General features: G+C 41.1%; 1 protein-coding gene and 1 pseudogene across 1 annotated transcript; both read left to right on the top strand.

Moving 5' to 3' along the window:
- The first annotated feature begins 1344 nt into the window (after nt 1-1344).
- LOC149813559 (NADH dehydrogenase [ubiquinone] 1 beta subcomplex subunit 7 pseudogene) lies at nt 1345-1572 on the top strand (annotated as a pseudogene).
- Nucleotides 1573-5491: 3919 nt separating this feature from the next.
- LOC149813558 (RING-H2 finger protein ATL52-like) lies at nt 5492-6634 on the top strand. Its single transcript, XM_089991144.1, has one exon. It carries the CDS (start codon nt 5495-5497, stop codon nt 6632-6634), a length of 1140 nt encoding a protein of 379 aa, XP_089847270.1. The 5' UTR covers nt 5492-5494.
- Nucleotides 6635-25685: the final 19051 nt, after the last annotated feature.

Below are 25685 nucleotides of genomic sequence, written 5' to 3'. Positions count from 1 at the left end.
CTGGCGGCAAGAGCTGCGAAAGAGAAGGCAAAATCACCATAAGCCCACCTCGAGCAAGCAAACATGAAGGCATCACCAACGAGACTTAGGAAGACACATAAGAATAAGCAGGCTGAGGGCCCCGTTCAGGAGGAAAAAAAAGCTCCAGGTCCTGAGAAGAAAAATCATTGAAAGGGAAAGACTTCATGGGGCCTTCCCCATGCAGAATGACCGACATCTTAGAGAGGGAAGAAAAAGGTGCCAGGTTCCAAGAAGGAGACAAATTGACCGTATGAGCTGCATCAGAGAAATCAATGCAAGCCTAGGCATAGGCATGCGAGCCCATACTAGGCAACACGAGCGACAACACTGAATGATGAAGGTCCAATTTTCCACTGCATTCAAGCATACCTGAAGGAGCCGCCAAAGAGACTCGGGAAAGAGTGCCAGAAAAACCAGACCCGCACAGAACAATCGACAATTAGGAGACATGTGCATCGAGGAGCCAAGCCAAAACGAGGATATCCTTCACCAGAGAAGAGGCAGGAGAAGGCAAAGACAAGGACTGAGAAACCTTAGCAATGGGTGGCAGTCGGATCGGGACCCAGATAGACCCAATCTTGATCGCGAGGAAGAAATTCTTCGGTTGTTAAAGATCATTGATTTGCACCCACTGCAAGAAAGATAGATGTCTGATTGGTCGACGATTACTTCGGTGAGCATGAAAATGCCCCAACCCAGCAGGGGCTTGGGAGTGAACAAACGACCCCATCGAGAGCTGAGGAGAGAAGGCAGAACGCCTGCGCATCTAGATCGGGTGACGCCGAGAGAAAAAGGAGGAATCACACTTGCAGCAGTGAAGGCGCTTATGAAAATTCAAGGAGAAACAAGCAGCACACCACCAATCCCCCGGCCTGGCAAGGCTTAATTGAGATCTATAGCAAAGAGCATGGAAGGAACACTGCCAGGAAGAGGGAACCTGCTGCCACGACTTATTTGCCGCCCGAACCGTTGGCACACGAAAGAAAATGGTGAAACCAGCATTGCCTGAGCAAAGCACGCGGTGAGAGGCTCCAGCCTTACCCCATGCAGAAAATGCTGAGCGTCCGAGAAAAGAAGCGAGCCCACGACAAGGCAGAAGCACAACAATGTCGAAAGCAAAGAGAAAAACCTATATTTAAGCCTGAAAGGGAGGACAACGTCGATACCCTCACCGGCGGAGAGCAAAGGCAGACCCCCAGTCATTGATAGCAACCTGGATGAAATGAGGGGCTCGCTGGTTCGATCCCAACGAGCGATCTGGAGCGAGGCCCCAAAAACAAGTCACCGGAGGGCACATATATATAGAGAGAGGTGTGTTGCAGAATGGAGGTGGAGGAATCATCGAAGAAGATGATCGCGACTCAGGAAGAGATGGTGGAGGCCATGGTCCTTATCCCCTATAGAGACCAGTTTGCCCACCTAATCCCCCTCAACAAATGCAGGGTCAATGAGTTCTACCTCCCTTGGAAGTGCGAGAGGAAGAGGCACCACTACGAGAAGTGCGAGTACGAGCTGGTGATGGAGAGGGTCATGCAGAGCAATAGGGGCTGAGAGGGAGAGAGGTCGTAGGCTCTGCAGTTAGAGCAAAATGGGGAGGAGAAGGGAGAGGACCAGGGGAGAATGGATTAGGGCTGGAAAGAAGGGAAGTTCAGGTGGTTGCACACTGTGCAACTAGGAAAAAATGGAAAGGAAAGAGAAAAACTAAGAAAGGGGAAAATGAGGGAGAATAGAAGCAGGGTTCTGGGAAAGGAAAAATGGGGAAAGAAGATAGTGGTGGGGGTTCGACAGTTCGAAGGAGATATAGGGGAGGAGAAGAGAAGGTTTGGGGCGAGGACTAGGGGAGAAGGGATTAGAGATGAAAAGAGGGGAGGTTCAGGTGGTTGTGCACTGTGCAACTAGGGCATTTTCCAATGACCTCCATCAGTGGTATTTTCACCAATGAACCTTTGTGAGTAGGTTTGCAGGATGGATGATAGTGGCACAACAAGAGGATTCAACGGTGGAAGGTGATGGTTGCAGCAAAGGGACAACGAAGGGGATTGTAATGGTTCAACAATAGTTGAATCAAGCTTAAGCTGGAAACGGGCACATTAGCTACGGAGGTTGGGGCAGACGATGATGTAGCAGATAAGAACACTCGTCGAAGGTCGGTAATGGCGGTAGGGAAGAGAGAGAACTAGAGAAAATCTCTGTAAATTTGGGGTTTTATGAGAGAGGGAAAAAGACATAGGGAGAGAGGGTAGGAGAACCGCCCTGCAGATGGCCAGAGGACTCACCAGAGGTCGATGGTGCAACAGATATGAACCCTCATCGGCGGTTGGAGAGAGAGAGAGAGAGAGAGAGAGAGAGAGAGAGAGATCAACATTACTTAAAAGTGAAGCTCAACAAAGCGTTGAGTCCCACAAGCACAAACACAACAACAAAACATGAAAACACCATTTACAGAAAAAACAGAAAAAACAGAAAAAACTTGAACACAAAATAGAAAACTCATCAAGGACCACAAACATCTAGACGAGGATCGGTTGGTGGCAGAAGCAGGTCTTTGAGATATATGCGTAAGATAGCATACACATCAGCCAAGACCCTATGAGTCAAACAATTATGGTAGAACAGGACATCCCGAAAAGTAGCATCATTTCTGGCCATCCATATGAACCACCACATTGTAAATAATCAAACTCTCCAAATAGTCCTCCACTTCTTTTCTCATCTAATTATAGCAGGGCCGAGGATAAGATCTAATGCAAATCAGCCCTCCCGCACAACAACTGATAGAGCCCTCCAAGTTTTAGAAAACAATTCTCAAAACACTTTACACGACCAAAAAAGATGTGCAGTTTCTTCAGCCTGTCGACAAAGCACACACAAACTGAGAAACTGAAACCCCATCCTTTTGATATTGTTATGGGTTTGTATCCGGTCATGAAGAATCAACCAAGCCAATAACTTGGTCCTCGGAGATGGTCCCTTCGCCCATAATGTATTTTTGGGGATCCAGTCTAGACCTGGAGGTAAAAGAGAACAGTAGACCTTGTGGACTTGGAAAACTCATGCATTTGAGACTGCCCATTAAAGCCAAGATTTGTCTACCCCTACGTCCAAATCCCTGTTAAGAAACAAACGCAATGCCCTAAACCACATTTTCCTCAAATACGATATGTATGGTCCATGAGCCCCCCGACGAACAACAAGCAAATCGATTAGACCATATTTCTGCCAGAGGAAGTTTGCACATGCATCCTGTGAAGTATGAACCAACCAACACTGCTTCACAGCCAATGCCACACTCTTTTTACGCAAAACAAAAATTCCTAAGCCAGCCATAGTCCTGAGCATAACGATGGAGTCTCATCCCACCAAGTGCCTCTTATAAGGTCTATTTACACCACGCCATAAAAACCTTGACAGGATGCGCTTAAGATGTTGCTCAACGTTGATTGGCATGACACAAACCGACATCAAGAATTCTGGAATCGCTGACAAAACATGCCTGATTAAAGTAATTCTGCTTGCAAGAGACAAATATCTGGCATGCCAAGACTGAAACTTAAGACACACCTTGTCAACAACTGGTGCCCATGATGTTTTAGAGGTTGGCTTGACTTGTAGGGGGAGCCCCAAGTACTTGATCGGCAACAGCCCTGAAGCGCAGTCGAAAAATTTTTCTGCCGCATTTAGACTGGTCGGATCGTCATTCAGAAGTGTGACTGAACACTTATTTTCATTGAGCATCAACTCGGACAAAGCTGCAAAAAACATGAGAATAAGCCATACGCGAAGCATCTACTGTAGTGAAGCCCTTTCAAAGACTAGCATATCGTCTGCATATTATATAATATGCCCAAAAACACCTTGGATATCCAACAACTGTACAAAGCTCCTTGTCTGCACGCGTCTAAGAACCACTGCAAGGTCTTCTTGCCACTGTATTAAACAAAAACGGAGATAACAGACATCCCTACCGTAGGACGCACCGCAATGAAACCTGCTCACCCTTTGTCCCGTTAATGGACACCATAGCTTGTGCATTGGTAAGGAACTCTGACACCCATCTGGAAAAACGGCTATCGAATCCCATGTGATTCATCACTTGCAAAAGAAAAGGTCAGTAAATAGAATCATATGCTTTATTAAAATCAAGCTTCAACACTAAGTAAGGAGTACGACTCACGTGCATGAAATGAATGACCTCTGAAGCCGAGATATATGCTTGTTGAACTCTCCTATTAGGAATAAAAGCAAACTGAAAATCAGAAAATAGATTAGATGCCACCAATTTTAGTCTTGATGTTAAGACCTTTGCGACTATACGATACAAGGCTCCCATTACGGAAATGGGACGAAAGCGCATAATATCTGTGGTGACATTTTCTTTTGGAATAAGAGAGATTAATCTGACATGACACTGCCTAAGCAGTCTAGAGTTACGATGAAACTCATCAAACGTTGTACACAAATCACTCTTCACTACTCTCTAAAAAACTTTGAAAAAATCTACAGGGAAACCATCTACTCCCGGTGCCTTCTAACCCGATAAATCTCTAATTGCGTTCATGATTTATGCTTCCGAAAACCTACGTTGCAAGGTTAAGACCTGATCCGATTGAAGAGAAGGAAATAACTCATGCCCAATATTACCTCCTTATTTGACGGAATAGAATAAAGCTTCTCGATATATATATATATATATATATATATATATATATATATATATATATATATATATATATATATATATATATATATATATATATATATAGAGAGAGAGAGAGAGAGAGAGAGAGAGAGAGCATAACTCTCAAGTGGCTTGGATGAGCTTAGATCTTGATGACCATCAGCCTGAAAACTAAAGCGGCCAATATGTTGCGGATCACCTTTGGTGCCCACAAATAAGGAAAACGTTAAACCCAAACCATCCAATTTCCAAGATCAGGTGATCCACATTACAGTCTCAACCAATAAGTACGATCCTTCTTCGTATTCTATATTCTTTTGGATAACCCATCCAAACAGCTGTGGTTAAGAGGTACAAGACACGCTTGATCCTCCATAAAATTCCACGCCTACACATGCAGATATAAATCCAATAATTTCCTATTCATTGCTTTGGTACCATCACCTGCACCTATTCTCTCTTTGGGAGAAATCACATCAGGCTACAGTCAACAACCAAACATGACATGTATCACCAAACCATCACCTTTAGCTCCTTTCTCAATTCTTCCCCCACTTTCCAACCAAGCACTCCTCTGCAAAAGCCTCCCTCTTTTTATCATTCCAATTATTCACATCAGAAAGAGTTCCAGGACAAACTATCTTCTCTGACATGCTCTTCTCCTTATTCCCCCTGTAGTTTGCAGTCTGTTTGGTACTGCTACTCTCTCTCTCTCTGAAAACTGAAAATGGTATGGAAATCAGGTGAGCTTTCTCTAGATTGAGTGATTGCTTGTTCCCAGTTTTTATACTTAACATGGGTTCTCCAGAGTACCAACAAATATGGGTACCTCTTGAAAACACAACAGATTGCTCACACGGTGTTTGTAGTATCTATTGCACCCAGTGGTGCTACACAATGTTCCCCCCTCCTCCCCCTCTTGGTTTGGATGGTCAGGAGTCAGGCTCAAGTTTCTCCCCTCTGGTGATTGCCATCATTGGTATCCTAGCTAGCGCTTTCCTTCTTGTCAGCTATTACACTCTGGTGGCCAAGTACTGTGGCAATTGGGATTCCTTTAGGAGACGCTTTCAAGGGCACCCAGATGAAAATTTTGATGAAAATCATAATACTCCAGGTGAATCATGGCATGTCCCACCAAACTCTGGGTTGGATGAGTCAGTGATCAGATCTACTACAGTTTGTAAGTATAAGAGAGGTGATGGGCTTATTGAAGGTACTGATTGTTCTGTTTGTTTGAGTGAGTTTCAAGAGGATGAGAGCCTTAGACTCTTGCCCAAGTGCAGCCATGCTTTCCACCTCTCCTGTATTGATAGATGGTTTCAGGCACACTCAAATTGTCCGCTCTGCAGGGCAAGTGTGGTGTGTAATCCTACTGCAACCCCACTTCCAGTCCTGGTGCCGGAGACCGCAATTGTGGTGCCTCAAGAACCATCTCCGGAACCAACAAATTCACCAGAGAACGGAATTCTTGTCGAAACTCCGGCAGCCGAAGATGCAGGGAGTAGTACTGTTGGCACAGAGGATTCTCGAGATGGAGAAAGATTGAGGGGTATTGCTCCTAACATTTCTATGAGAACTCTGAGTGATTTGGGTAGGGAGGAAGATGCAATAATTGAGATTAGAGATGAAGAAATCCAGGCGCTAAGGCGATCGGTCTCTATGGATTCGTCAAGCAGGAATTGCGTGTCTGTTGCTGATATGTTGTTGATGAATCAGGATATGGAAGTGGATGTCGGCTGTGAATCTATAGTGGAGGGTATTGAATGCTCAAAGGCTGTGACAGGGGAGCAGAGCAAGTGTAGAAGTAGGTGGGAGGCTCCAGGAAGTAAGAGTTTGCACACAGTGAGAGCCCAACTGATCATGAAAAGATCATTATCTAGTGGGAAGTTCCTGTTTTCAAGATATGGCAGAAGGAATGCAATTCTTCCACTATGAAACAAAGTATGATTTAATTCATCTTGTAAAGATAAAACTCCATTTGTTTGTCTCTTTGGCTTTTCTCCATTGTTTTTGAGAAGTCGTTTTAATGATACAATTGAGTCTAAACGTTTGTGAAATGGAGTAATCTAATTAAAGACTGTAAGCTCTTTCTTTGAATAATTAGTTTTTTGTACTCGATTGAAGGTCTTCAGGTGATAATGAAACAGGGCACACGGATTTGAGGTCTCCATGGAATCTAATACGGTAAATTTGCAGCCTGAAAATTCGTGTACAAGATTTCACCTGCTTTGTTGAACAATTGACTTATTTGTACTAGACAAGATTTGATGCTCTCTCTCTCTCTCTCTCTAACTTTGCAGTATTATTAGATTCTGTAGGTCATATGGATGTGTTAAAGAAGCACCATGCATGTTAGAAGCCAAGTACTGCTTTTCTAACTTTGTCGTTCATGGAGAATCTAGCCACAGAAATTGGGTCATTCTCTCCTTTACAAAAACTTTATTTTAAACTCCTTAAAAAAATGTCATTCTTCATCACTTTCCTAGAAATTACGAGTCAAAAGAATTACTGGAATGCGATTCTATATTCCTTACATTTCTTGAAATGTGTAATAATTCCTCACCTTCTGGCTCATTGTGATTACGGTGAATCCAATGATTAACATTTTAGGAGCTGCAGTAAGGCCAATGCTGCAAATCTCGATCGATATCAGAATTTTCTCAGCAAGTGAAAAATCTCCCAAGAAATTTGATGTTTTTTTTTCTCAGGAAAAAACTTCTGGCAAAAGAGTGCGCTTGAAATACTTAATCCCTTGAATATTAATATATTCAGAAAAGATAGGAGCGTGTTTAGAAACTTAAGGATATAATACTATTACAGTACATATAATAGCTTGAGAAGGAAATAAACACAATCCACAAGATTCACAATAAAAATGCATAAAATTTTTTTTAAAGGATAAATTGGAGTTAGGCGGCCAAATCACCAACCAAATATATGGATGATGTTTTTAAAAAAATTAAATAAAAAGAATAGCGGTCACCTATTGGTATACCACTTTGACATTTCCATCAAGTTCAGTGTTTTTTAAGGCTGGCCTTTTTAAAACCTTTGCTGGACTCCAAATCATGTGGACAGATAGCTAATGACACTGTTGGTGATGTGGAATTTAAGGTAAGTCGGTCATAGAAAATTAGTGCTGCAACAATCAACATGGATTTTAAAATAATTTGTGAAAATTCTACCTAAACTCTTGATCAGGACAGGTAAGTGATTAAATGTCCAGAATCATGCCTTTTAATGCATTACATATAGAGAAAATAGCTGATCATAGAATTATTGAAGTTATGTATTGATAGATCAATTATATAATTATAATTTATAAGTGATAAAGACAGCGCAATGCTTCAACCATGGCTATTCTTAATTGCCCCATGAGATGTTATTTTGGTGGTATACAAGTTCATTTTATTCAAGAGAGACTTTGGTCATTTAAAAGATCCAAGTTCTCAAGTAGGGATGTAAACGGTTTGGATTCAGGTGGGATCTGTTTAGCCAGATTGAGTAGTCAAAGTCAGATCCGATTAATAATAGGATCTGAACTTGGTACTCATGAGTTTTGCATCCGAATCCAAGTGAAATCCAAATCCGAATGCATGTAAATGTCGGATTTAAGCTAGTTGGATTTGAATTAGGTTTTAGCTGATCCTATCCAAATCCAAATCTGAAACCGGATCTGATTGTGCTATATCAGATTAAGTCGGACTTGATAATGACTAGACACACCCCGTGCCTGACCCGTTTACATCACTAGAACCTCAAACCAGGAAGCACACCAAATTAGGAGCAGTCCAAGCAAATTCATTAGTGAGAGGTCCGATACTAGTACTTTTGGGATGTTTAGAGGCATGCATGTACGTTATATAAACCACATGACCCAATAATGATTTGAAATGTTCAATTGTGTAATTGAAAATTAATCAGAAAAAGTACGGCCAAGTTCATGAAATATATAGCGTTTCTTGTCATAAGAACGTAAAATCACTAATTCATGAATGTGGTCATGATTTATGTGAAATTGAAGACCCAGATCAAACCCTGCTGGTGCTGGTTGGAAAGGTGTTGAGTTGAAGACCCAGATCAAACCTTGCTGGTGCATGGGTGTGTCCCAAGCTTTTAGAGGCGGACCATGTAAGGCAGGGTGGTCGTGGGACCCCACCCGGGGTTTTTTCTCACTTCGCTGCGGGTTTCTTGTCAAAAAAAAAAAAAGATTTGCATGGACCACTTATTCCATTCATACGCTTCTTTACCATGGTGAAGTTCCAATCAATAATAACAAAACATTTTTTGGGGTTAAATTTCAACCGCCAAATTATCATGATAAACATAAACTTTTTATTTATACACGTTCTGGCAAAATATTGGTAAAATTTTAAATTAAAAAATAAAATGTATTTCTTACCAAAGAAAATTATAACAATTTAAAAAATTAAGCAAAACAGGTTCTGGCAATAGTATCGGCAAATATCAGCTACCCTATTTCTTGCATTTTTTTTAGTTTTTTTTTTTTTTTGGAAATAAACGCTGGTATTTGTCACCATGTACAATCCTTCTAAATTTTAGCCCATAGTTAGAGGCCACGATTTACCAGCTAAGTCAATGTGGTGTAGGGGTGGCAATCGGGTCGGGTTGGCGGGTTGGCGGGTTGGCGTGTCAGCATACCTCAACCCGAACCCGACCCGTTTATTAAACGGGTCGGCTGTGGCAAACACGAACCCGACCCGTTTAATAAACGGGTAACCCGACACGACTCGGGTTGGGTCGGGTAAACGGGTTTTCAGGTTCGCGGGTCGGGTTGGCGGGTTGACGGACCGGGTTGGCAGGTAGGCAGGTTGGCGGGTCGGGTTGACGGGTTGGCGGGTCGGGTTGGCGGGTTGACCCACCCGCTTAACCCGTTTATTAAACGGGTCAGCCGGGTTGGCGGGTTGGCATACCCCTAACCCGAACCCGACCTGTTTAATAAACGGGTTACACGGGTTGACCCGTTTATTAAACGGGTTGGCTTAAGCCCAACCCGAACCCACCTAAGAGGCGGGTTGGCGGGTCGGGTTGGCGGGTCGTGTCAGAAATTGCCACCCCTAATGTGGTGTATATTTTGGGCATTTACTTCAACTGCACTAGTAAAGATTACAATAATCACCTCTGAGCCAGGTTTAGTGCTACACTAATTCTCATGATATGGTAGTGGTCTTGCTTAGGGATGTGAATGTTTCGGGCTGGGACAGAATCCGAGTCCGTTTAGTCAGATTTGGTAAGGAGGGACCAATAATCTGATTATTAATAAAACTCGGATCCCTTCGGTGTATTTCAGTGTAAAGCCCGTGAAAAAAAAACCTGACACAAGTCAGACACGTGCCAGGCACGTATCGAACACGTGCTGCATTCATCCCGCCGTGTCAGACCCGAATCGGATCCGGGCCCGACCCGGACCCGCGGCCTGGGTTCTGGAACGTTCGGCCTGTGTCTTTAAAAAGACACAGGCTGAAGGGCAAAGGGGCAAAAGCCCTCACCCTTTTCTCTCTCCTCTCCGTCTGTCGCTCCCATTTTCGTCGACAACTAAAGCTACCGGCGATCGTTCGGGCGATCCTCACTGGAGCTTCGGTGAGCTACCACTCTGTCTTCTCCTTCCTCTGTGTGCGCCGACAGGCAGCCCTGGTCGGTGTCCGCCGCTCTCTCAGCTCGCCGGAGTTCTCGCCGACGACCAGAGCTGTCGGTGACCTCCCCATCACCATCTCCCTTTTTCTCTCTCTGCTCGTTGATCGTCTCTATCCCCTTCTCTACTGATGCTGGCGACCGCAGATGCCAACAATCTCTGAGCCCGACTCTCTCTGACCTTGCTCTCCAATAGCCTCCCTTGGTCGACAACCTCTTTTCCCTGGCGACCTGATCGATGTGACCCCGCCGACCTTCTTCCCTTCTTCTTCCCCCTCTCTATCTCTCGATCCCTCCTTCTTTCCTCTCTACTACCACCGGTGAAAGCAGCCGCCGACCTTCCATTCCTTCTTCTCTGTATCCTCCGGCCAATCAGAGCCGTTCTCATCGCTTTTGTCGGAACAACCCTCAACAGAACCCCAAAGCTAGCGGTTCCCAAGTAAAACCCCTTTTTTTTCTCTTCTTTTTTTGTTTCTCCTTTTTCTTTCCAGCAGACGACAGAGTTGCCTTCTGCGTCACCTTGTCGGCTTGGCAGGGGGCTAGAGCCCTGCGATTTTTGACCAGACGGCAGGGACAGCGCCCTGCCGTCTTCATGCTTCTGGCAACCGGCAAGGAGCGAGTCCCTGTTGTCTCTTGCCTTTTAGGCAGGCTAGCGGCAGGAGGGGGGGGGGGCAAGCCCCTATTGTCTGCTATCCTGTTGATGCGATGACAGGGGTCTAGCCCTACGGTCCATCCATCTGCTTGTTAAGGGTGGTTCAGCAGGGAGTCGAGCCCCTCTTGCCCCTTTTTCATTTTATTTTTCCCCTGAGCGTTCTCTGGCAAGCAGGGGGTGGAGTTCTTCTGCCTCTTCGTCTGCCTCTTGTATGGTTGGCAGGGGTTGCTGACCAATTTTTTGGCAGGGGCTGATCCCTTGCCTCACTTTGCCCTTAGGTTGGGGCGAGACCCCTACTGACCCCTTCTTAGTAGGGGGGTTGCCTAGCCGGCTCCTCTTCGAGCAAGCAAGGGCGATAGGCCGTGCCTGCATCTTCTTCTTCTGGCAGGGGCTGACCCCTTCCATTTCCCCTATCCTGTGAGGGTTGCCTTCTGCCTACAACGAGCTTGTCAAGCAGAAGCAAACCCTTGCCTCCCCTTGGCATCGTGTCAGCAAGGGTTTGCTCCTGCCGCATGGTTCTCGGCAGGCAGGGAGCCCAACTGCCTGCCTCTGCTACATTGTGTCAGGCAGGGGTTATGCTTGTCTCTGCTGCTCTGGCAGGTAGGGAGCAAAGCTTCCTGCCTTTGTGGTTTCCTGCCCTCGCTGCCTCCTGTTTGACAGGGGCTAGGTCCCAGCCTCTGCCTCTTCCTGCCAGGCAGGGGCATTTCTTGCCTCTGCCATTTTAATAGGGCAGGAATCGTGCGGGCCTCCTTTATTTCTTCACAATAAGTTTGTTCTAATGTCTTTAAGCATCACAGGTTGCACGGTGGAACCGGCTCGCCCTTCCTGTGGCTTGAGCCCTTACTTACCTACGCTGCAGACGTACGAGGACCCGCAACCCTTCAAGGTAGGGAAATATTGCATGAAAAGACAATGAAGGGACAAATGCTAAAATAAGAAAATTGAAAATAGAAAGAAAGAGTTAATTATATATATACATATAAAAATATATACGTATGTCTTTTAACTCAAGGATTCAGTTTCGCGATCCTTGTCCTCTTTACTTTCCCTGTATTTTACTTTTCTGTTGCCGTCGCGTTATATGTGCCTGAGCTTTTACTTTCTTCTTTTTATTTCGGTACTTTTCTTTCTGCTGCCCCACGCTATATACGTCATGGCTTTTTACTTTCTTTCTTATTACCACCGCGCTTTATGTGCCCAGGCTTTTGTTTCACATTTACTTTTTGCTTTTAATTTCTGCATTTTCCTTTCTGTTGCCCCGCTCTTTATGCACCATGACTTTTACTTTTTGCTTTTAATTTTTGTACTTTCTTTTTTGTTGTCTCTTTTAATTTCTGCACTTTTCTTTCTGTTGCCCCGCGCTTTATGCGCCAAGGCTTTTCTTTCTTTTCTTTTTGTCCTTTCTGGTTTTTATGTTGTTGATACTCTTTTACCTTGCGTATTACTTGCTTGTATGTCTGGTTAGCCGAGGTACGGTTTCATACCTCGTGCACTACCTTGGGTATTCACTTGCTTGTGTGTTTGTTTGGTCGAGGTGAGTTTCGTACCTCGTGCATTGCCTTGAGTATTCATGTACTTGCTCGGTTGGTTAGCTGAGGTACTATTTCGTACCTTATACACTGCCTAAGAGGTTTTGTGCTTGACATGCAGTTTTGCACTTTGGGGATCGATCACACTGTATTGTGTACGAGCCCGCTTCTACTAACTTGCACTTAAGTGCAACTTTGAGTGTACTTCTTTTTGTTCATTTATGTTAAAAGACATGATGCACACTTATGCACTTGGTTTTCCAAAAAAGATGAATTTTATGTGCAAACCTATTTTTAAAACGTATAGTTTTAAAAAATGGATTTTGAAAGTCTTTTGCGAGATAGTGGCTGGATCTCCCAAATCGATGTATTTGAGAGAAGCATTTTACAACTTCAATTCATGTATTCGATGCAATTCAGATGACCCAATTTAGGGGTATGTGCACAAGTTGGGTGAAGGTTCTACTAAGGAACCTACGCCATCACTAGACCGTTGTTACATCACCTCTGATGCGAGACCTAGTTACTGGGTTTTCTTGCCAAACTAAGATAGTTCGCGCATTCCTTCCTTCATGAGATTATTGCTGACAGATTTCTTTTGAGAAATCGATTTTCTCAAAACATTGAATTTTCCAAGTGATATTCCAAGTATTTCTCAAGTTCAAAATTCGATTTTCCAAGTTATATATTCAATTTCAAAGTTTAAATTTAAAAAAATCAAGTTTTCTAAAGTTATTTGAAATTCCTCAGAAATCGATTTTCATAAAACTTCAAGATTTCTTCAGAAGTCGATTTTCATTTTCCTCAGAAATATTCTTTCACCACGATTCACGATTTTCAAAGTGACATATTTTCCAAGAATTTCAAATCTCAAAGCAAACATCATGTTTTCAAACCTGCATTTTCAGAAAATTCATAGCACATGCCTGACTCTTTGTGCATTTAGGAAATAAAACACGATTTAGACAAGTTGAGCAAAGCTAAACACACTTTTGATCCTTGGTTCAATTACCCCTGGTAAAGGCGTCAGGAACGGTTGAACCTCGTACCGACAGGTGAGTCCCATTCTTCGGAATTATCCCGCATTTTAAAACAGAGGTGAGTTATTTTCAAAATCTTTTTCAAAGGTCAGTTTGACTTGCAAAAGTAAAATTTTACGATGATAACAGGTTTGGCGATCGTGTTGGGACCTGTCTTTGCCTGATCAATTGTGTGCTTAACTTAGTTCAAATTGTCAAAATCGTGTTCCATGGAATGTCAGCTTTTACTTTCTGTTATCATGTGAACCTAGGAGCCTAGACTTGAACCCAGCTGACATGAATTGCATATAGACTAAGTATGGTTTGGTAGGACCATATTGAGGAGATATTATTCATGTTCACATAGACTTAGGTCTAATACAACACTCCTTAATCTAGAAATTGTATGAAAACAATGCTTGCTTCTTCAAATATTTCAAAATTCTATCTCTTTAGGACTTAGAGCCCTTTGTTTACTTGCATGTGCTCATGTTTTCAAAAACCACCCCACTTATCTTTACCTGATCTTCATGTTGCTGGGCTCTCTTCAAGAACCATAATTCAGGACAGAGCCTCACAACTGGGCCACTTATTTGGGTTAACGCCCCCTGCCACGTACCAAGGGTCATAGTCCAACGTATATCGGCAGGTGCTCAAAGATGTTGGAAAACTTGAACCTAGAACTAGAGAAATTGATTTTATGCCACGTACATCAAGCCTCGGCTTGAGTATATAGGCATAGCATGATTGGACACAGATGATCTGAATCTTAGAGTTAGGATTAAGGTCCTACAACTATTTCAAAATTTGTGCATCTAGAGTCAGCCTTTAGAAAATGTTGTATGTGCATACTTGTTTGTACATGATGTGATTGAATGTCAGTTTCTTTTATTACATTTTTTTCATAAGTTTTTCTCAAATGCTGGACGATTTTAAAAAATCCCCAATTTCTCCATCTGTTTCCATATGTTGTCTAAAAACTCTTTTTTCAAACCCTGGACGATTTTCCAAATTCTCCCCTATTTCCTCAAAACTCCAGGTGATTTTCCATCCTTCCTTCCTTCCTTCTGGATCTCGAGTTTTCCAGCTTTATTTTTATCCTGCTTGCAATTTTTCAAAATTTCTGTATTTTCCTGAGTCTTATTCCAAATTTTCCATGTTTTCCAGTCTGATGACATGCAGTCAACTTGATTCAGTCTTTCTTGAAGGTCACATCTCCTACGAGGTGCGACAAGGTCTTCTTGAACATCGAGTCCTTAGCAACAGATCCTTCCATTCCCGGTGGTATTATTCATGGCTCAAGAAATTTTCTCGTATGTTTCCGAACCATTTGGACGATTGTGGATTGAAACTGGCATCCGCAGTGGGAAAACATACAGTTAACGGCAATTTGATCCACGCACTGGCAGAACGGTGGAATCCGAGCACTAGTACCTTCTGATTCCTATGGGGGGAAATGACTTTATTGATGGATGAATTCTCGAAGATTATGAGATTAACTGAACCAGCCGGTCAGCCTGGAGATCCATTGAAGAAGCAATTTTTGATCAATGTCAAGGGTCTGGATCCCCGAGACGCTTTAGCCCGGATGACAGGACGCAAGTTTTGGCCATTGATCGAGGAGGATGGAAGCGAATATGTGAACCTGCTTGAAATCTACAGACAGTATGGGACATTTGTGGAAGTCAGTTCCTTATCTCGAACAGCTCGAGAGAGAATCCAACATGCGATGGTCTTATGTACTGTGGGATTACCTCTCTTTCCAGATGGACAGAATTACATGGATATCAGGATAGTTCAACTTTTGCGAAGGTGGGGAAGTCGACAGACCTGTCGCCTCTCTATAGCCATGACCGTACTCACTTTTCTGTACCGAGGGTTGACCCGTTTCACACTCGGAGAATCAATTCTAGTCGAAGGGTGCTGTAAACACCCCAAATTTTCTACATCCATTCTCAAACAATCCTCCTCAGGCAGTGCCAACCCTGTCAGGTCAGTGTAGGAGTCAAACCCCGAGTCAGTTTCAGAAGATCACCATTTTACCCATTTTCATTAGGAAAATTACCATTTTACCCATTTTCATTAGAAAAATTACCATTTTACCCCTAGGTCATCCTGAACCTCAGTCAGTCGGAGTCAACTAAGCTTATTGGTCAGTTCAAGACAGTTAGAATATCAGTCATCTCAAGCTCATCTGAGCTCATAATGAATAAACCATTTTCATTTCTGACCATTCCTGCCAAAATGGGATCATTTCTTCAGAAATGAGCTCATTTCTCACTCAAATTCAAGCCAATTGTCTCCGAGTCAGTCATATTCCTCAGAGTCTAACTTGAGCTCACCAGGAGTTCAAGCGCTCCAGTTTCAGTTCAAAACCATTTCTAAGTGTCCAGGAGCCCATTTTAGTCCATTTCAGCTTTTTTAGCTGAAATTGAGCCGAATTTAGTCAGTTGAGCCAATGTTTGAGCATTGATTTTAGTTCATATCAGTATTAGTAACCTTTGTTTTAGCTCAAACCCAGTTCAGGTTCGTAATTCACTTCACCCCAGTGACCATTCTATACCATTTCTCTAAAAATAGCAGCTTTTCTTGAAAATTCAGTCGGAAAGGTCAGTTGAGTCAGTGCCTGGTCAGTTCATTTGAGTTCTGAAACTCTAAAACCCAGCTCAATCCAGCTCATTTCAGTTCAATCTAGCTCGAACCCCAATTTTTAGTGTCACTCTGACCCAGTAGAGTCCCGAAAACCATTTCTTGAGCTATTTTGCAAATTTTATCAATTTTAATGCTTTTTAAACTGATACAAGTGTCAATCGGGGTCTGACATCCAAAATTCTTTATTCAAGGTTAGCATTTCGCATAGCATTTCATGTCATTTCTTATCATTTCATATAATTTCTCAGCATTTCATAACATTTCATCACATTTCATTTCATTTTCGAAGTCCAGAACTCCAGTTTTATAAATTTCAATCCAGATCAAGTTTCAAAAGCTTTCAGAAATCAATTTCAAACCCTGGGTTTTTCAAAATTGACATTTCTACCCCGGGAGTCTAAATTTGAAAATATTTTCTTAAGAAAAACAATCTAGATTTCTTTCAAAACTAAATTTTCAAATTCTACATTGGATTTGCTTCGCAACGAGGTATTGAACTTCAAAATCTGAGCTCATTTCAAAAACTACCAAAAATAACTCGTTTCGTCTGAAATTTTTTTGAAAAGACCATTTACCCCTCCAATCGTCAAAATGAGTTTCAAAAGTGGAATTTGGACCCGCTCTGAGATGGCCCTTTCATTTGCATTTTCTTGTTTTAATTTATAAGAAAAGAAAAAAGTTGTATCTTTTTCTTTATTTTTGTTGTTGTTTGTTTTATTTTATTTTATTTTATTTTATTATTTTATTCTTCCTAAGGTGAGACCCACAAGGGGGTCAACCACCCTAGCCCACTTCCTTTCCTTTTTTTCTTCCATTTTCTTTTTTTTATTTTTATTTTTTTATTTTCTTCTTTCTTTTTTTTCTTTCTTTTTTTCTTCCCTTTTCTTTCTTTTTGTTTTCTTTCTTTCTTTCCTCATTTTTCTTTCCTCTCCCTCCACTCACGTATGGGAGTCAAGCTTCCCTTTTTCTTCCTCTTTCCCTCTCCTTTCTTTCTTTCTTTCCTTTTCCTTCTTCCCCTCTTCTTTCCTTTTCCTTCCCTTCCTTCCTTTTCCCTCTTGCCCAACCATTCACGTAGATGGCTGTTCATCCTATTAACCATAATATTAGGAAACTTAGGTTGAAAAAAGATTAGACCCTAAGTTATGGTAAAAAGAAAAGAAAAAAAAAGAATGGTGGCAGCCTATTCCTCTCAACTCATCTCTCTCTCTCTCTCTTTTGAGTTGCAACCTCCATGGCTGCATTTTCAACCTTTCTTCAGCCACTCCCTCTTGCATCCCTTTGAAGTCCAGCATCTTCAAGTCTCACAGCACCACCAAGGAGCTTCTCTCTCCAGCCAAGGCAGCATCATCTCCAGCTCTTCAACACCATCAGCCACCTTCACCAAAAGCTTCAGACTTGTCACCATCTTCAGGTGCTCCTTCTCAGCCTCTTATCACCTCCAGCCGGTTCACAAGCCACAGCATCTATCCAGCCTCCTTGGTAGCAGCTGATACTACCCCAACCTTCAGCCCTCTCCAACACAGCAGCCACAACTGTGGCATCCACCCTCAACCCCCTCTTCAACAGTTACTGTTACATTTCCAGTAACCACAACACTTTCAGTCATCCCTACTGCATTCAGCCTCCAACAAGGCTAAGTTGCTTCAGCCCAAGCAACCAACTCCTCCGTTTGCATTCATTCCAACTGATGTAAATAAGCAAGGCTTTCAAGGTAAAGTGCCTATTCCTTTTATTATTTGGAGGCTTTTTCTTGCTAACATGATTTTTTTTTTGTTTTTGTATTAGGCTATGAATACCATGTAAAACTAATTAAAACTGGATTTACATTGGTAAGAGACCTTGCTTTATGGATTTGAACAACATGAAATATTGGTTTTGTTATGACATGGCTATGAAAATGAGATAATCCATCCGATAAATGGATTAGATCCCTCTACCACCAATAGCCAACATTAAAATGGATCATACCCTATCAACTTTATTTTATTCTCATATTCCATGTAGTTTCATATTTAAGTAATGCATTTAATTCATTTTCATTATTCATTTTATTCACTTTGTGTGGTTTTTGTTAACATTTAGTTTAGAATATATAAGTTTTCGGTTATAGGTATGATCCAAATGTTATTTTGCATAGATTAATTCATCAATAAATTTTTCAGATTTTATGATATTTATATTTATGTGTCATTAAACTTCTGTAAAAAAATTATATTAGCTTGAAAATTGGAGCTTCATAAAAAATAAAAGATTGACATTGGGTTTTTAACCCCCTGGAAACTTCCAGTTCACGCTTTATCAGACAAAAACCTCTGACACTACCCTTGTGGGAGATTCGGATTGTTCTCTAAAAATCACAGTGGATTTATAATTGAATCTACTAGTGATCTGGAAATTTTTAGGTTTTTCCAAGTAGTTTTGATTTCTGAAAAAAAACGGATTTTCCAGAATCCTGGGGAAATCTTGATTTTCCTTCGTCAGGGTATAGACAGACCCTAATGCACCGAGTCCATCCAATCTGTAATCTTTCTGCAAAAACTTTCAACATGAAAGTTGTTCCTAACATAATTCCCTGTCATTTTCCAAAATTTGGGAATTTTTGGATCTGTTTCAGTATTTTGCCTGGATTTTCTCTTTCTGATTAACAGATTCCAATGTCCAGAAATCTCAGAGATTTAGGTCTCTTATAACAGTATGACCTTTTCCAAACCATAACCCGAATCCCAATGGTGTCAAAAGATAAAACTTTTACCTGTTTGTCAGAGATATTTGCCCATAATTGCAGCTATTTTCCCATCAGTTTACTATTTTTTACACATTTTCTACCGAAACCTGTCTGTTTCCTCTAAATCCTAGAGTCGCCGGATTCCGATCCGACTTGCCGGAGTGGCACAGCTCCGACCATAGGTCAAAACAAGAAAGTGTAAAATGCAAAAATCCTTGCCTTACTGTCCTCGGTCAACTCATAAAATTTAAGAAATTTTTATGGAAGTTTAATATCCTAAATCTCCTTTAGAATCAACATTTTAGGCAAAAATCACAAAATTTAGGGTTTTTACTTGAATTTCCATTTTTAAAAATACAAAAAAAACTGATTTTTGAGCTCCATTCTGTTTTTAAGGATATTTTAGGTGTCCATGCCAAATTCGGCTTAATTCTAAGTTCATTTGCTCTATGTGTTAGTCTATCTTTAAGTTCAGAAGCGAAAATCAGGCGAAAATCAGGTTAAATTTGATATTTTATGATATTTTCGTCATTTTAAGGTTTTTATCATGTACATGAGCATATAAAATTATATTAGGGTTAATTTCAATGTCATTTACATTTCACATTTTTCATTTTTGCAAAATTTATTTCAGAAAACCCTGGTTTCAAGGCCATAGTCTTGTTATCGAGGGTATTTTGGTCATTTTGACCTAAATTTCGAAATTTCAATTTTTAATTCTCCAAAATTTCATGCATATCATCATATTTTATCATATTATGTTTGATTTATTTCATTTGATTTTCAAAATTCCAAAATTTACAAAAATTCTTTAAAAAAACCCTAATTTCAAGGTCATCAGGGGTATTTTGGTCATTTTGACCCCAATTTCGAATTTTCAAGTTTATTTTCGAAATTTATTCATTATTTATCATGTTTATATCAAAGGGGGTATGATTTTGGGTTTATATCTGAATAATATCCGATAATTTCCCATATTTTTGGATAAATTCAGAAAAACCTACATTTTTGTGCTAACCTTGTTTTCTAGTTTTGTAAGAACATTCAAGAAGAAGATTTAGCTTTTATTTCTTTTATTTCAATTCAATGTAAAAATCAATGTAATATTTGGAATAAGAGTTACTTTTCTGCTTAGAATAGGGTTGCATTGCATATAGTTTAATTTCTGCAAAATTCCAATATCTGATGTATGATCCATGTGCATTTATTTCAAATCCACTATGGTTTACACGAATGACACATGCACAAGCTTTTATGGAGTTTATAAACTCGGTGATCTTTATATCAGCCAAGATTTATGATCTTTATATCAGCCACATTCAACCTACACTCTTAGGCTAACTTAAAAATGACTGCATTTCTCAAAGTTTTAAAAGAATTTCCCAATTCCTCAATGAAATTCCCTTTTCAAATTCATATTCATTCATTCATATCATTCAAATTGCATTATTTTCAAATTCATTTTCCAATTTCAATTTCAGAAAAATCAATTTTCTCAAGGATTTACCAAGTCTTTCTCAGGATTGGATTTTCCCATAATTCTAAATTTTCAAATGAGATTTCAAAGTATTTCCCAAGTTCAAATCAAGATTTTCCTATGTTTTAACATTCTCAAATTTCAAAATCAATTTTCTAAAGTTCAAATTTTCTTGAGAAATCACTTTCCAATGCAAATTTCTGATTTCCAATGAAATTCAATGATTTTCTCAAGAATTCAATTTTCAAGTACTTTTCCAATCAATTTTCAAGCATATTTCAATTTCCAAAGCAAACATCATATTTTCTCAAACTTGCATTATTTTCAAAATTTCATAGCACAAGCCTGATTCTTTGTGCATTCTAGGAAAAATAGAGCATAATTTAGCTATTTGAGTTGAGTTAAAGCACATAATTGGTCTTTGGTTCAATTACCTCTGGTAAGGGCGCCAGGAACGGTTGAACCTCGTACCGACAGGCGGATCCCATTCCACAGAATTTTCCCGCAAATTTTCAAAACGGAGGCGAGTTAATTTTCAAAAACCATTTTCAAAACTTTGGTCGAGTTTGACTCGCGAAATTTGTTTTTCTCTCGCAAGAGAGGGAAAAAATTTTTCGATGATAAGAGGTGCACCTATGCATTGCAGTCCTGGTTCCTTCGGCATGTGTCAGCCCGAGCCAGTTCATTCAGATACAATGGTGAAAAGCTTCTTCCAGTTGCGCGATACCGGTTCTTGATCGATAACCTTCAGGAGGAAGAGGTCGTTTGAGATTATTTTGATCGTCAGGAATCACCTCCCAGATATACTTATGCATACGGCAAGCGGTTCAGGCTACTTGGCCCATTCTTCTGCGCATACTACCATCCAGAGCGGTGTGTCCGACAGTTCTCTCAGAGACAGAAGCGCATAAAAATTTATCTACTATTAGGGATATTGCAGAGTTCGATCTCACATCAGATCAATGATCCGGAGCATACCATTCTGCCAGACATGGCTAAGATTATTTTGTTACTCTCACTATTTTTTCTGGTCCTCGAGTGTCCTTTGATTATCAGAAGTGGTGGAAAATTGTCTGTCCCCCTCCCCTTTGTCAAGTATATTATTAATAAAATCATGTTTTTCCTTCAATAAAATTCCTTTAAATTTCATCTTATCTTGGTTTGACGACCTCGCCTAGGTAACAAGGCATATTTTTCAGTTGTTTATTTTGCAAAGAATAGCAGCGCAATTGTCGTAATCTCAGCGATGACTCAATCCCTAGTAATTGGATACTCTTTCAATTGTCTACCAAAATTCTCAGTAAATATTTTCCTCCAATTTCTTTCAAAAAGCCTAACCATCAATTCTGCCCTATAGAGAGCGTTAGCGACCTCAAGAGAGCTTTTGTGACATTCAATGGTTCAGACAAGGTCAGAAAAGAAAACTGCATCAGTCGAAGGCATGGCACATTCAACAGCCTTAGAAGAAGAGATGGGCTCCCCACATGCCTGCAGAAATCAAGGGCAACAGGTTGAGGATGACATTGATCCTCAAATGTACGCCATGTTCAAGAAAATGATGACCAAAATGCTGGCAGAGCAAGCTGAAGCCAGTGCAAAGCAGGTCCAAGTTAAGCAAAAGGTAAAAAGCCGGGCAATGAAGGAGGTCTCAAAGGCTGCCAAGAAGTCCATTCAGTATGCAGATTCGACCGATGAAGAAGAATCATCAAAAGATTCAGATGAAGAGTTTGAAACTCATCAGGCATTCCAGAATCAACTCAACGGCAGGGGTCAGCCCATAAATTCAAAGATCAGTCTACTAGTGACCCTGATCAGCCACAATTCAAAGATATGCAGGCCCGTGATAAGGGCAAGAAGGTCTTCACCAGCAAAGACTTCTATGACAGTTTGGAGGGAGACGACAATCTGGATAATCTCCCTAAGAAATTCATCAAATTCGATGGTTCTGATGATCCCAAGGCACACCTCGCTATGTTCTTTACTAAATGTTCCAAATTCAAGCGAGACAACCAGGCACTTTTCCTTTATTTCCCTCACAGTCTGGATGGAACAACAGCTAAATGGTACTCGGAGCATGTTAACCCAATCAAACTGAAAGAATTTGACAAGGTGCTAAACATGTTCATTGAGCGTTTTCTCTTTAATGCTGAGGCACTTCCCACCCTCAGTCATCTCTGCGGCCTCAGGTAGAGAGAAAATGAAAAGGCCCGAGAATTCATTCATCGCTGGAGGTCAGCTTTCAATAAGATGAGAGACCCCATATCAGAGGGGCATGCCTTGTTCTTGATTTTGAGTAATTTCTCACAACCTCTGAAAGGCCTCATCTCCACCGCACCTTCCAGAACATTTATTGAGTTAACAAAGCGAGCCGAATGACTCGAGTTAAGTATGGAAAATGGTTTCTACGAAGGCTTCACTTTTACTAAGAACAACAATCAGAATGAGTCAAAGAAGAAGACTCATTTCACCCACTCTGCCAGAAATGATAAGTGGAATCATCGCAAGGGGCAGAACGAAGATTTTTGTTATGGGGCAGGAAATTCAAACAAGAATGATCAGAAAGGAAAGTCGATCTTGCAATTCAACAAGCCACTTCAGTTAGAGCAGGGACCGAAACCCCGGGAAAAAGTAAAACATGAAGGATGAAGTTATGATAGGAAGTTCACTCCACTGGATCAATCACTCGAGACTGTGCTCGAGTACATGTTGACCAAAGAAATGGTCAAACTGCCTAGACTGGTCGATCCCCCTGTGCCCATGGGAAAATTCAAGGATCGATTTTGCAAATTTCACAGAACAGTGGGGCATAATACTGAGAACTGCTTCGTTCTCAAGAATATCGTTCAGAATCTCATCAACAAGAATCTTCTGGTAGAGGGCGCTGAAGATGAAAATATGGATATTCTGAAGAAACCATTCCCCCATCATTCTACAGCGGTCATCTCCGAACAGCCTTTTCAACCACAGGAGCATATCAGGCCATGCTCTAAAAAGGATATGCAAGCTCAGCATCAGGTCCTTGTATTGCAGCGAGGTCAGTCCAAAACTCAGAAGATGGATCTTATCTCAGCCTTCGGAAAAATGAAAGTATCTGCCAAGCCCGCTGGGGTATCTCCGGATGTAGCTAAAAGAATGCCATGGTTCCCCAAGCACTTCATTAAACCTGCCCCAGAGGAAAACGAGACATCGACTCCAAAACCAATCACAGCGTTATCTAATGTCTCAATTTTGGACTTAGCCCAAGCTTCCGCCAAACATCAGAAAGTGTTGGATGATCTGTTGCAGAAAATCAAAGTGAAACCGAGCACGACTCCTGAAGACATGACCCAGATAGTCAATCAGGCCATGACGAATGCTCCAATTACTTTTTCAGATAAGGATCTCCCCAAGCCGCATGTATTTCACAACAATGCTCTATATGTTGTAATTCGAATCAGAGGGATGACAGTTCCCCATGTGCTGATAGATGGAGGCAGCAACCTCAATATATGCCCGGAAATGACAGCCAGAGCCTTGGGCATCAAAAAAGAAGAATACATCCCTGACCCGATCACCATCTACGGATTCGATAATCATGGCCAAACAACGAAAGGAAAAATTTTCTTGGAGATTTTCATTGACTACTCGGTCCATCCAGTTCTCTTTCATGTGGTCAATGTGCCGCCTACCTATAATCTGCTTCTCGGGAGACCGTGAATTCACAATACGAACGCTGTGTCATCTACTCTTCACCAGTGTGTCAAGTGGTCAAAAGGCGGAATGATCACAACAGTCTTGGGCGAGGATCCAGAGCAGAGGCTAGCACAACCTATGGTTCCTAGACCCACTTTTACTACTGATATCCCTAGCATTAGGGGTATTGAAGAGGTCAATTTTGAAGAACATTCAGGAATACTGCAGACAACGGAACATCTAGAGCATACAATGGCTATGACTCGATGGAGAGGCCCACAGTTCTTCAAAATTGGAGGATGAATTGATTATAGTACATTCAAGGATCATTCTTTGTTCTCTCAGTTCATGAAGGCCAAGAGGGGATTCAATTTATTAATAAAGCATTAACCTTTTCAAGGCCTAGGCAAAAATGGAGATGGTCGTCTCGAGCCTGTAGTTCCTCAGCACTACCCTAAGGGAGTCAGATTGGGTTTCACTGGCAGAAGATCTCAGAAGGGGACTGTTTTTGTCAAGGGGACACATTAAAAGAATTTGTTTGTCTTTTCATTTCTATTCTTTTGTCAGGATGATATCCCATTTTATTTTCATCATTGTCATTTGATCAGTTCAATCTTTCAATAAAGTTGCAAATTTCCTTTATCTATCTGGATGCCATTTGTCTCTTTACTTCTCAATATCAAATCTTTGTAAAATTGCCATTATTTTGCTCTCTTATTTTTCCAATTATCTTCTCAATAAAAGCAATTTGTTTTATGATGGGTGATTTCTCTGAATCAATTTACTCTCCATTTTTCAGAATGTCTTCCTGATCTATCAAGAAGCTCATTCTTAATCCAAATGCTTTTTCGAAGCCAGCAGTGATTCGTCAGATTAAAATAAGAGCAGAATGCAGTCAAAATACAAAGCAGTTAGAAGAACCTGCAGAGTTCGATTCAGCTCTTCAAGAACTACCAGAATTTGCAGCAATTCAGAAACAAGATGAGCCATCATCCTTAGTTCAAGACCCGACTGAGGATATCAATATCAGATCAAAAGATGATCCTAAAATTCTCAAGATTGACAGCAGTTTGAATTAGGAAGAGAAAGAAAGGCTTATAAATTTTTTCAAGCAACATGAAGAAGTGTTTACATGGACGTATGAAGATATGCCAGGTCTGGATACCAAATTGGTTGAACATCGCCTCGTTCTAAAACCAGATGTCAAGCCAGTTAAGCAGAAGCTGAGAAAGATGGATCCCCGAGTGGAACAACAAGTTAAGGAAGGTGTGGAAGACCTACTCAAAGCAGGGTTCATTCGAACCATTGACTACCCAGACTGGCTAGCAAATATTGTCGCCGTCCCCAAAAAGAATGGCAAAGTTCGAATTTGCATCGACTTCAGAAATCTCAATAAAGCGACTCTTAAGGATGATTATCCGCTTCGTAATATTGATCTTTTGATTGACAGCACGGCGGGCCACGCCATATTCTCTTTTATGGACGGATATTCCAGATATAATTAGATTAAGTTGGCCACTCGCGATCAATCCAAGACATCTTTCACTACTCCTTGGGGCACTTTTTGTTATACCGTCATGCCATTTGGGCTTAAAAATGCTGAAGCCA

This window comes from Nuphar pumila, chromosome 16, assembly GCF_984573655.1.
Source record: "Nuphar pumila chromosome 16, dmNupPumi1.hap1.1, whole genome shotgun sequence".
Lineage (NCBI taxonomy): Eukaryota > Viridiplantae > Streptophyta > Magnoliopsida > Nymphaeales > Nymphaeaceae > Nuphar > Nuphar pumila.
The sequence above is the reverse complement of the archived record's forward strand: the minus strand, read 5'-3'. Positions and strand labels throughout refer to the sequence as shown.